The sequence below is a fragment of the Oryza brachyantha genome, chromosome 1, assembly GCF_000231095.2.
Source record: "Oryza brachyantha chromosome 1, ObraRS2, whole genome shotgun sequence".
Lineage (NCBI taxonomy): Eukaryota > Viridiplantae > Streptophyta > Magnoliopsida > Poales > Poaceae > Oryza > Oryza brachyantha.
Window position 1 is genome coordinate 31401535 of NC_023163.2, and position 12227 is coordinate 31413761.

At 42.3% G+C, this 12227-nt stretch overlaps 2 protein-coding genes across 3 annotated transcripts; one reads left to right on the forward strand and one right to left on the reverse strand.

Moving 5' to 3' along the window:
• Nucleotides 1-1845: 1845 nt before the first annotated feature.
• Nucleotides 1846-3040, forward strand: LOC102715724. The gene is made up of 3 exons (XM_015835338.2): nt 1846-2203; nt 2288-2346; nt 2462-3040. Exons 1-3 carry the CDS (start codon nt 1846-1848, stop codon nt 2600-2602), a joined length of 558 nt encoding a protein of 185 aa, XP_015690824.2. The 3' UTR covers nt 2603-3040.
• A 49-nt stretch (nt 3041-3089) lies between these two features.
• On the reverse strand, nt 3090-8137 carry LOC102711656 (probable serine/threonine-protein kinase At1g54610). 2 transcript variants are annotated; one of them, XM_006645199.3, is made up of 7 exons: nt 7702-8137; nt 6773-7078; nt 4652-4972; nt 4337-4552; nt 4015-4115; nt 3808-3928; nt 3090-3592 (listed from the first exon to the last, which is right to left on the reverse strand). In XM_006645199.3, the coding sequence occupies exons 1-7, from the start codon at nt 7942-7944 to the stop codon at nt 3230-3232; spliced, it is 1671 nt and encodes a 556-aa protein (XP_006645262.1). In that variant the 5' UTR covers nt 7945-8137; the 3' UTR covers nt 3090-3229. The 2 variants fall into 2 exon arrangements, with proteins under 2 accessions (XP_006645262.1, XP_015698673.1); XM_015843187.2 differs by lacking the exon at nt 7702-8137 and adding an exon at nt 7160-7207.
• Nucleotides 8138-12227: the final 4090 nt, after the last annotated feature.

Below are 12227 nucleotides of genomic sequence, written 5' to 3' on the forward strand. Positions count from 1 at the left end.
AGTGGAGTGGAAGAAGAGACTTCCTTTGTGAACAGCTAGCTGGATGGATAGCCCACACACCATTAATTCCATTGGTTTAGTAGTCCTTGGGTACAAGGCTATAGGGTTAGTTCAGTTGGCTTCCCTCCAAGGGAAATCCAAAACAAGTCAAGAGACAGTGCAACAAGGAATCCCTTCTCTAGCCAGGCACTGCATCTGCATCTGCATGCATGGACACACATGGAAGCAACACCAAAAGGCAGGCCAGTGCCATTTGTTAGCTAGCACTTGCTAGCTAAGCTGCTCATCAAGAAGCTGTGTTAATTAAGAGTCTTGACAAGGGTAGATTGGATCAACAGTTGTATAATTGTACTGGCTTTTCTGGTATTTATGCAGTAGTAGCAGTAAAAACACTCTGCAACCACGGCTGGGCAGGGAAGGGAGGTTGCCTGCAAGTAAAGCAGTCTGCATCTGTTTTGCAATCTAACAGTTTTTTATTCTATTTATACTTGTAAGCCAAAATTTAAATTTTTAATCTTAATTCTAGAGTTGATTTTGGGTTTTTTTCTACTTTATTTGTTAACCTTTGCTTTTATATTACTATGAACAAACATCAAAAAGTTCTATTGACAAACTATTTTTTCGTCTATGAATTTGTCGTTTCGATTTTTCCACTGGAAAGCAAAATAATGACCACCAAAATCAATTCACAGCTGTGCTGCTGCAAAGCTTGAGGAGCCTGGAGTTATTTTATTGGGCACCCTCCAGAATGAGAAGAACAAAGGATTGGTGTTCCTTTCCTTCCATGCAGGAAATGGAATCTGAAGAATTTTGGGAATTTGGCTTGGACCAGAATTGGTTGATTCCTGCAGCTAGCTTCCACTTCTCATGCAGTGACTTGTACACCTGAAGAAAAAAACTGCAACACCAACAGCCTTCGCTTCACAGTTTCAACATCTCCTACTTTTCGTTTACTGCTTTTATGAAGAATCTTGACTGGTTCATCTTCTATTCAGCAAATGGCACGTTCATTCACAAACAGATAGTGTAGTATGATACTAGTTTAGACTGTGCTCTTTGGTGTGTACATGTGCAGTAGGGTGTGCGTGTGGGCATCTTCCATGTAATTCAAAATAATTTATTTGAGGAAGCACCGATGATATGATGGTAGAGTTACTGGTGCATGCCTCTACCCATATAGAATCTTAAACATATGCAACATATGTTTAAAAGTTTAATAATTTTAAGGATGCCTAATGTACCTGGATATGGTGTTGGGACATATTTTTATGCATATGTTTAAAAGTTTAATATGTTTTGGTGTGTAAACTATTTTTCTAGAGCCATATACATCCATATACGTGTTGCGAGTGAGTTAGGGGTAATATGGTACTTTCAAGTGTTTTTTTTAGGGGAAGAGAGAAGGAAATACGCATTCAAACATGTATGACTATTTCAAAGGAGTGATACCGGATATAGTATCATTTTAGAAAAACCTATGATTTCATGGCCATTTTAGCGAAACCGTCTGTTTTGATAGCCCAAGTGGCAAATTTCTCCGGAAGAAGTCTCTCACTCAAAAGCGATTACGGCCCATGACTCGGCCCATCAGGCGGGCCCAAAAGGGCCCATCCGTAGCCGTCATCTGGCAGGTGGGGCCAGGCTGTCATAGCTCACTTCCCGCCAAATTTGGGGGGAGCGCCTCCGCGAAGCCCTCGCCGCCGCTCGCCGGAGGCAACGGCGCCACCGCCTCCCTTCCTTACTAAGGCCGCTTGCGATGGCCGCGGAAGAGGAGGAGGAAGGAAGGAAGCATCCCCATGCTCGCGCGCCTCGTCCCCCTCTCCCCCTCCCTCCCCTTCGCCTGCGATGGGGTGCGCGGCGTCGGCGACCGACGACAGGGCTGAGCAGCGGCGGAGGCGGGGGCGGGGGCGGGGGAGGGGGCGGGCGGCGGGCCACAACAGCGAGACGTCCACCACGGGCGTCCTGGTGACGCGCCACCAGAACGACGGCCAGCCGGAGCCGACTTCCGCCGCCGTAGCGGCCGCGAGGAGGCGCGGGTGCAAGGTGGCGCCGGAGCCCAAGGAGGAGGACGGCGCGGCGGCGGCGTTCCTTCTGGCGATGCCCGGCTCCCCCAGCTTCCGGTTATACTGCCAGAAGTCCTCCGCCGTCGACGCGCTCGTCGCCGACGCCGACGGCGGCGACAGCGACGCCAGAACCACCAAGGGTAACTGAATTCCCCTCTCCTCTCCTGCCTGCAATCTTACCAAATTTTCTCACGCTGACACTTGTGCAACCCGCTTCGTTGCAGAGACGCCTCAGCCGATCAAGAACGATGGCCGCGCCGTCGTCGTGCCTGGCTCCGTCGAGGTGGGTTCATGGCACTCGATCGAGCAATGAATCCTTGGCTTCAGGTTCATGGCACTCGATCGAGCAATGAATCCTTGACTTCTAGCTGTTTTTGATGTGCAAATCAACAATGCAGCTCTCCAAACCGGAGGCGAGCAGGTGGCTGAGGTTCAGATGCCTCGTCGCCGCCGCGGTGTGCAGCTTGTTCAGCCGCCATGGCACTGCAGCTTCAGCTTCATCTCATCCTCCTCCTGCCGCAAAATCTCACCATCGCTGAGCCGCTTCAGACTCTGCTGCTGCTGCAGCAGGATCATCTCATCTCTGAATGAGATATTTCACATTGGACTTCTCAGCTTGTAAACTGTGGCTGATCCAGATGATGATGCTCTGCATCATTTGCTGTATTTTTAATGTTGGTTTTGTTTGTAAGCTAACCCTCCTGCATTTGAGAAAACTGATCTCGTGGATGATGGAAGGAGCTCCAGTGATTTGCTGCTCCTTTTGTGTATTATAGAAAAGAAATTCTAATTAGGTTGAAAGGAAAGGAGAAGCATAGTGGATTTGGAAGGTGTTCATCCAGGTTTGATGAGCTGAGAAGAATTTCTGTCTCTCTGATTTCAATCTGGATATGATTTGAATGTATACAGAATTTCTCAGGAGTAGATGGCCATAAGACAGCTTAAAGATAGAAAATTGATTGATCTTTTTTTTTGAACTGCCTATGTTTGCTCATGGAATTCTTTCACCTATCATACATAAATGCATTATTCACAACTCAACTTTAATATATTCTCTGAACTATACAGGTATTGCCTATCATATCATTTGAAGATTTAAAATGAACATCTACTGTGATGTAAAGAGCAAAAAAGAGAGAAAAAAAGAGATGAATATAATTAGCTTGTCATTTCACTGCACCTACTACATTTCTTGATTTGGTTCTGAACTGATCCCTGTTCTTCCTTCTCACCTCCATTGGATGGCCAAGCGAGTACGGCTTGAAAGCGCCGATGAGAACAGTGGAAGGTGGCATCTTGAGGCTTGGCTTTGACTTCTGCATGTTCTTCTTTGGACTATTTAGGTAAGACTTCATGTGGCCAAATATTAGGCTAGGCATTTTCTTTAGCTCCACAACGGATGATGTGAAGAATTGTTCCGCAGTTGCATCAGCCGATGAATCGAGACTAAACCCGATTGACGCATCTAGGTGAGGCGGGGGAAATCTCTCGAGTTTGGTTGTGCTTGTGCTCGTCACCAATCTTGGGATCTGAAGATAAAATTAACAGAGTTCACATTTTAGTCATAAGTTCACTGATGTCTAAATAGTTATCAGGAATGCAGATTTTGATACAGCAATACAGCATTAGATAGAAAACAGTTTACACAACTATTCATGAATATTTTGTCAGCAGCAGTGGTCATTTCAGTAAGATGTAGCTGAGATAAAATTCTTGCATAAGAAATTAGGATAGGGAAACATACATTTGGTTTTGTTTGAGGCTTATTATTGACATCTGGAGTAAATACTCTGCGCCCAGGATTTTGCGACATGGACTTTCTTGTTGCGGTCTGACGTTCTACTGAACCATTAGCCCTCAACTTCCTGAAATATGTAACAGATGTTATATGTTTTTGTCAACATAAGAAAATAGATGAAATATATAAAAGTCACAAAGAGTTGTGCAAGACCTTTTGTGCTTCTCATACTTCAACTTCACATCTATTTCTTTACATGGTGGATACCGGGGAAGGCTTGATGGTTCACAAGCATATGGTTCTGTCCTGAAGAACTGAATTCACAGAGAACGATAAGTAAAGGTGAACAAATAGAAGCCATAAAACTCGCCTTCTTATCCAAACTATAAGTACTACTGCCTACTTGATTTAGTGGATCTTATCATTGTCTGTGGTAAATTTAGTTGATCTTATCATTGTCTGCATACTATTGCTTAATATTTATCTTTATCTTCAGAGGTTAGTTGCTTGTGGGAATGTGAAGGGTAGTATCAACCTCACTGCTGAGAGCATCAGTTGCTGTGCCTCTCATGTCTGGGTCAATAGCTAGGAGAGTCTCAAGAAGTGATAGCGCAGACGGTGGCACATCTTTAAATTTCTCCGCGATGCATCGCTCATACGACCTGAACGAAGAATGCGGGAACTTCATTTTATCCCAGTAATCTTCTGGTGGAGTACCACATAGCTTGAAGATTTTGTGCAATTGCTCCACCTGAATAGCCAAGAGTTTGATCTCTAAATCACATTCAGTTCTGTGAGCTATTTATGTAAAAAGAAATCGATGTTTCAGTAGGATCAAACTGGCAGGTACCTCTGTTCTTCCTGGGAATATAGGCTCACCAAGAAGCAATTCTGCCAATATGCAACCGACGCTCCAAAGATCAACACCGACACCGTAATGAGTAGCACCTAACAAGAGTTCAGGTGGACGATACCAAAGTGTGATCACTTGGGTAGTCATCGGCTGCTCCTTATTATCAGGATCAAATGAGGTGGCAAGTCCAAAATCAGCTATCTTGAGGATTCCATCATTGCTGACAAGGAGGTTGGAACTCTTGATGTCTCGGTGCAGGACACCCTTGTTGTGGCAGTGTTCAATCCCGGTCAGTAGCTGTTTCATGTAGCACTTTACCTGTAGACAGCAAACCAATTTGAATTCATGGAAAAGACAAAACAACAAATCACACTCGTATACATGAAAAGGTTGTCCTGGTTGGGCCCTTCAGGTTCAGGAAAAAAATAGCTCATCACCACACTTTTGACAATTCTTAATGCAATTGTGCTAACTGCAGACAATGTGGACTGTTGAATCAGTTGAAAGGATTTCTTCTTCTAACTTGTAAGCAACGTGTGAACATAAATTGTAGTGCATGTCACTGTCAGCTGAACATAAATATACTTCTGGGTCTAGTTGTTTTGGTTATTCTGCCTGTCAGACTTGTTTGCTTCTTCGCAAAAAGCCAGACTTGTAAATTTCTTGCCAGCAAGTGTACTTACCCTCCTTTCTCTTAATGAAATTTGGCCGGCCCAGTTGGACCGGCCCGACTAAAAAAAAAAAAGCAGTCAATGATTCTTCTTCTAGAACGGAAGAAAATACTGGCTGTATTCACATGTTTCAATCAGTTTTGACTGAAATGCTTTAAATTAAGTTACCTTTAAACTTCAGGGCTATATCGTTGGTGTTGTCAGTGCAAACTTCTAATAGGGAAAATGCTTCCGTAAGTTATGTGCAAATTGGATTATCTGTGGTAACCGGTTCAACAAGACATGTACAATTTTGTCTTGACAAAACTCGAGTTACATAACAATGTTTTTCTCTCTCTAAAAATGCAACGATTCGTACTCTATTATTAGCAGAGTGCAGTTGCATTCAACAGCACACTAGAGCTGACTGTCCTAAGAAATCAAAGCAACTTATGGTACGAAATTTTCTAAAGACTTACCTAATCTCTGACTAGAGAGTATGTGTTCAACTGCAGGGTGCCAACTGCCAAAGGCAAATTTATTCTTTCTATAGAGTTTGGTCCTATGGTCCACTAGATTTGTTGGGCGAGAAGTTCGTGCAAAATAGTACACAAAACACGGTTGTTCTGGCCAAGATTTGACTCTGTCCTTCAAGTTTAAAAAAAATATTTGAACCTACCATATGTTTTGGGGATGGAGACCCTTTAACGTGGTGGCTGACATATAGGCCCTACAGTAGTGGTCTCACGTATCAGTGATAACGTCACAACTAAAACTACATCAGAGAAGCTTTGTCCATGTTTTGGTCCTTGTATCTATTATCGAAAACATATCCTAGGTTTTGGTAATTGCCAAAATTGAGTTACTTGAGAGCACCAAGGAAACAGTCTCTGAAAGTCTGAAGGGATACTTCAACCCGGAACACCATCAGTCAGAAATTGAGAATCCAGTCATCATGGCTAAGTAGACAGCAAATCAACCTTGTTATGTCCTCTAACCCCTTCTAGAAACTCGAGTAAAGCTAAAGAAATAAAAAAGACCATGGAAATGCTCTCCCTTTCATTGTCACCACGCCCAGATGTTTAATCCTGCCCATGGTTCAATCCTTCTGTTTGGTGATTTTTATCAGGGCTGCCGATAGAACCGAAATTTTGGTCTGAAATGATTCGAAATTTAAACAGATATATACACATTTAGATAAATTTGTCAAAATTCACACATACACGCAAAAAAAATATAAAAAATCCTGAAAATTTCGGGCGAAATGTTTTCCTATCGGGGGACCTAAATTGCCGAAATTTCGGATTTTGAACCCTGATCAAAATTCCATGCACACTAATCTCAGATGTAACCTGATTTAGAACATCCATGATAACATACCAAAACAATGGCGTTAAACTAATCGTAAAGGGCAAAGTGCACACGGCTAATTAGGGTTAAGGAGCAGAAATGATGACGATGATGATACCTGGGGCAAGGAGAGGCGGGAGCCGGCGGCGAGGGCGGCGGCGGCGAGGCCGGTGAGGTCGTGGTCCATGTAGTCGAAGACGAGGTAGAGGGAGGGGGCGGTGGCGAGGCGGGAGGTGACGAGGCCGTCGAGGCGGACGATGTTGGGGTGGTCGCCGAGGTGGCGGAGCAGCGCGATCTCCCGCGCCATGAACCGCGCGCTCTCCGCCTCGCCGGCGCCGTCCACCCGCACCTTCTTCAGCGCCACCACCCTCCCGCTCTCCGCCTCCCTCGCCTTGTACACGTTGCTGTACGTCCCCGACCCAATCTGCACCAAAAATCAGGCAAATTTGGATGATTCGTTTCGTGATTTTGTTTGAATTGGTGAGGATAAGATTTTTGACGGTACGAATTGCGCAAAGTTGACTTTCGAAATTGTCATTACGGATTCTCGTGACGCCGACAGGATAAACTATGAACAAAAAGGGGGTGACTTGAGGCTGGGGATTTGGTGATTTCAAGAACAGAAAGCCAGGAGTTTTTGTTGGTTATTGGGATTTGGTGTTTTGTTTGATTGCTTGTTTCTTGAACTGATAACAGAAAGCTTTCCTGGATACAACATTCTCTGCAAAGTTCTTGGAAGTCGAACTGGGAGAAATATGTACTATTGATGTGCTGAACAATTTCAAAAGGAGTTCTATTTGAGATCAAAATCACCAGAACACGAAGAACTCAAACCGCAAAATTATCAGAGAGGAAAAAGGTTTATTTTGCAAACATGATCGAGGACACCAAGAACAAGACATCCATGAAAGGAACGAGTCGAAAAAGATGGAGAAGAAAGTTGAAATCTTTGGCCCTCATCAACTGAATCCTTCCGCTTGCAGGAAAAGGCCAAGCTCGCTTTGCAGCGACCAAATTAGGTAGTGGACAAAGAAAGGAGGCGCTCACCTTCTCGAGCTTGTGGAAGGCGTCGGCGCAGCGGGGCGCCCAGCCGGCGAGCGCGTCGCCGGCGGCGGCGGAGAGCCAGAGCGGCCACCCGCTCTCGTCCTTCTTCACCTCCGCGATCTCCTCCGGCTTCGGGGGAGACAGCTGCACCTCGCCGGCTTCTGTTCCTCCCCCTGCCGCGGCGGCGGCGGGGAAGAAGAGGGAGGAGCCGGGCGCGGCGGCGAGCTTACCGAGGATGCATCCCATGGCGGCGCCTCATGTGATGTGAAGGCGGCGCGCGGGCCAAGCGTTCGCCGGCGGCTGGTGGAGCGACGACGTCGAAGCGTAGGAGGAGGAGGAGGAGGAAACGGCGCGGGAAGACGAGAGAGGCTTTTTGGCGCGGCGCTGCTCGCCGACGTGGTCTTTTCTCGTGCTGCGACGACGGTTTGGCAGTTTGGACTTGGACTCGCCGTTTTACTTTATTTATACGCCCTTATTTTGTAATTATTTATCCATCATTTATTTATTATATGTATTTTATTTATTGTATTTTCGTATGTATGGTATTTGGTACAACATCCACCAAAAAGACTTGAAAGGGATGGTTGTTTGGTTTTTATATGCAAAAAAACAAACAACATATTTGAAAATAAACAATAAATAAATTTTTATCTACGTATTCTAAGGATCTAAAAGCCAAAGGGGAAAAAATTCGATGAAAAAAACCTTAAAATCAACTCTACTTTAAGGTGAAAAATTTAAATTTGACTGGTAAATATAAGTAGAAGTGAAAAGATGAGCTCTTGGCTCCTCTTGCTTGCCCCGCAAGCAATTACTGTAATGGAGTTTGGTAGAGAAAGAAATAAATATATTGTGATTTGAAAAGTTAGAGACAAATGCATTTGAGGCTTGCAAATGTGAAATACATCCTAGTCATTGTAGCTTTGTATATAAATATGTGAGCTACATTAAAAATAACGTTTTCTTTTTTTTGGAAGGAAGCGAGTATGAGACATGATATCTTTAATGTCAGGTATTTGGTAGGATATCGTATTGCTGCGATGGACAAATGATTAGATACAGTGTTTATGAATTATGATATTTAAATACTTTGTCAGTTCGGCCTTGTTCATTTAAAATTTCCAGGGAAGATATGAAACTATTTTGATGGTGACTAATAGTCTAACATAAGTTCAGCTGGCTGCTGTTATACTATCTTTTTAACTTAAAATGAAAATAAGTGTGTTTTGCTGTATGTATTTTAACATGAGCTCAAGCTGGCCGGCTTTCTTGATGAAAGATCTAAATAAAGTTGAGGGGCAAGCATAAGTGCACATCTTTTCATCATAAACAGACTGATCATTGTGTAATCATACATGCTAGGTTGCTGACAGATGATAGCCTCATTTAGTCAATATAGACAGAAAAAAAAAATCTAGGTAGGGTTCCCTAAACTCTACTAGATTCATGTATGTCCATGTCTGGTAGTTAGGAGGGCTCTTAATTTTGCTAATATATAGCTCATTAACATCTGGTATTAGGCGATGTATCACTAAAAATGGCTCGCTTTCTTGTGTTTAAATCTTTATTTTTTTTGGTGCCTCCCTAATAATTAGGGTTTGAAGTTTTGATTGGATTGGAAAGGGGACCCCAATTAAACCAGCTTGACAAGAACAGGCTCTCCCTCCCAATATTAAGAAGTTCACACACTGACACGGATTAGCATCGACTCTTCTGGTACAGACAGTTTTTCGTATGGTTGATGGATTGATTTAATCAAACATGAAAAATGAAATAGTAAGCACTAATTAAAATACGCGCAATTTACTTGTTCAGAAAGATGGTACAGACTGCAATTAAGTTAGTAATTGATTTATTGTGATTTTTTCCTTGTCGTAAAGATGGCTTTACATCATGTAAGAAATCTCCTTCAGTTGACCTCCGGATTTTGCATGATTTTTTCCCATGGATGTGTGGTTTGCTCTGTCTGCATGAACAGTTGGTGAGAGATTATAGCTGTGTTTGAAATAGCTGGTGAAAAATAAAAGATTATCTTATTTTTAACATATATATTTAATGGTATAAGCCAGGAAGATGATGATCTTTTTTATAATTATTTTAAGAAAATATATCATTTAATAGTTTAGAAGAAATCATAGAAAAATAAGGTAATAATCTGCGTGAAAAGTAGGGAAAAAGTGGACGCGTTGATTTGAGATTCTTTCCCTTCAGTCGTCTGTGAGTAATTTCTTCCTTGCCCTTTGGTCAGTATTTTCTGGCAGCATGCTGTGATGAGTTCCGATGGGTCCAACTCATCTGGTACATACATCCGTACATGCATGCAAGGTGACAGCAACATCACACTACTGGAGGCAGTAAAAGCGTAGGAGTAACAAAAATACATTAAGTGCTATGGTTGATTACATCTTGACCATCATTTCAGAAAGATGGTGATCATCTTCTTACGTGTTGAAGCGACGCTAAATGGCGTCACAAATAAAATGTGTTAGTCGGCATGTTCAAATTCTGACGATCATTCTCTCTTTGAATATTTAGATTCAACTTTTAAAAACAACATGGTTAGAATTGTGTTTGAAATTGGTTTAAGAAATATGATAACTTTGCTATACCTTTTATAAGTTTTATTTTATCAAGTACCAATTACATAAGTACATTCATGCCATTGTCATTACTAAAATGTCATTTATTTGTGACATGGGAAAAAGAGCAGATAAAATAAAAGGTACTTTTTTCGGCCCAATATAACTTTATTTTTCACTTATCACATCTTTAGTAATAAAAAAATCTAAAAGACTAAAATATCCTCACTCTATCAAATATCTCCAACTTATCTAATGATATTCAAGTAGACTTATTTTAGTACAAACTATGATAGCTAACATGAGGTAATATTAAAACAAAATCAGAGTTGACAATACATTTTGAAATACCAGTAATCTCCTTTGTCCCTCGGTGTCAACGAAGGCTGTCAATGCGCAGACCGGTCCACAAACAGAGCCTCGTTTTTCACCCACACTGACGTGTCATCGCTGGCAGCAGCAGCAGCCTGCATGCGTCGCTGACCAACCGGGCCCACATGTCTTTTTTTTCTCTAGTTACCTCCTGACAGTTTGGTTAAGCCGCAAATTGCAGTTAGGGCTTTAGCTTCGGACAGTTAAGCCCTTAAGTACAGCAAAGCTGTGAATGGCAATTAATTTTGCAGCGTGTCTGGTCTCTTTCAGATGGGAAAGGATGTCCAAGCGAAAGGGAGATGGCCCCAGCTAACCTCTTGGAGTGAGCTTCAGCTAACAGATCAGTTAAGAGACTAATCACTTAATCAGGTGATTACTATATCTGCTGCATGCCACTACTCTAGCTTAATTAATCAACTTGTGATTAGAGCACTAATGTACACTGGTGATCTCATCATTTGTACATGTATGTAGACTGTTCACCAGATAAGTGATGTGCTCATAGCCAAGGCCAACCGCCCTTTGAATAAGAAGAAAAATACAGGTAAGGATTTTGACTAGAGAGGTTGTGGCCTAACCAACCACCAGAGGAAATGGTTGGCTGCAAAGCAAAACCCTACTGCTACATGTACAAGTGTTGTGAGCCATAGTTATTGGCAGTGAGTGACACCACCACCATCACCAAGAAAGTCTCCACAGGTTGAAATTGTGATGCATTCCAGCCGAATTGTGATGTGGGGTGATGCATGGATTGATGTCATCTTCATCACCTCATGTATGGTCTCTCCTGCAGGATGGAGCAAAGATGTATGGATATGTATGGTTAGGTTGTGGACATTTCATGACAAATATATCATTTATGCTACCCCACCTTTAGTAAGGAAAAAAACACCAGGTGTAGGAAGATATATGAATAATGAGTAACCGAATAGATTCATGTTATTAAAATGGCGAAACGGAGCATTACCTAATCTCATCTAAATCATTAAAATCATTAAAGTAGGATTAGATGCCAGAGAGTCAACATCAACGACTACATATTTTTCTTACTTTTCATAAACGTAGTGTGTATGTTCACATCTGCCTCCTTTAGCAGCATGCACTAATTCAAACTTAAGTAATATCTAAAATAGATTAAGCATTGCTAGAAACAAAACTAACATATAATCCTTCTGTTTCGTAATGTAAGACTTTCTAGCACTGCCTAGATTTATATAGATACTAATGAATCTAGACACGTATATAAATTATATACATTTATTAATGAATGGATTTATGCAAGACTAGAAAGTCTTACAATATGAAATAGAGGTACTAGCTTAGAACCGGTGGTCTCACTAATGCAACAGAAGAAACTATTTTTTAGAGAGTATCATATTTTTTGAAGCGTAAAACAATCAAATAATCAGGTAAATAACCTCAAAACCATGCTTTTGGGGGTTGGGTTTGTGGGGGCTCAAGCAAGCGGTCTTGGGAGGTTTGAAGAAGACGTGTCTGATGGCGTTGGGTTGGAGGGTCTACCACGCTGCTTGAATGAATGAATGCCTTTGGTGCAACCCCATCTGAAAACTCTGAAAG

Excerpts from the sequence above, each read along its gene's own strand:
- LOC102715724 (XM_015835338.2), top strand. The coding sequence starts at position 1,846 with ATGGGGTGCGCGGCGTCGGCGACCGACGACAGGGCTGAGCAGCGGCGG. Across the intron at positions 2,204-2,287 it reads CGACGCCAGAACCACCAAGG|AGACGCCTCAGCCGATCAAG; the intron begins GTAACTGAATTC and ends GCTTCGTTGCAG. Across the intron at positions 2,347-2,461 it reads TCGTGCCTGGCTCCGTCGAG|CTCTCCAAACCGGAGGCGAG; the intron begins GTGGGTTCATGG and ends TCAACAATGCAG.
- LOC102711656 (XM_006645199.3), bottom strand. The coding sequence starts at position 7,944 with ATGGGATGCATCCTCGGTAAGCTCGCCGCCGCGCCCGGCTCCTCCCTC. Across the intron at positions 4,973-6,772 it reads CCCGCCTCTCCTTGCCCCAG|GTAAAGTGCTACATGAAACA; the intron begins GTATCATCATCG and ends TGCTGTCTACAG. Across the intron at positions 4,553-4,651 it reads TATTCCCAGGAAGAACAGAG|GTGGAGCAATTGCACAAAAT; the intron begins GTACCTGCCAGT and ends TTGGCTATTCAG.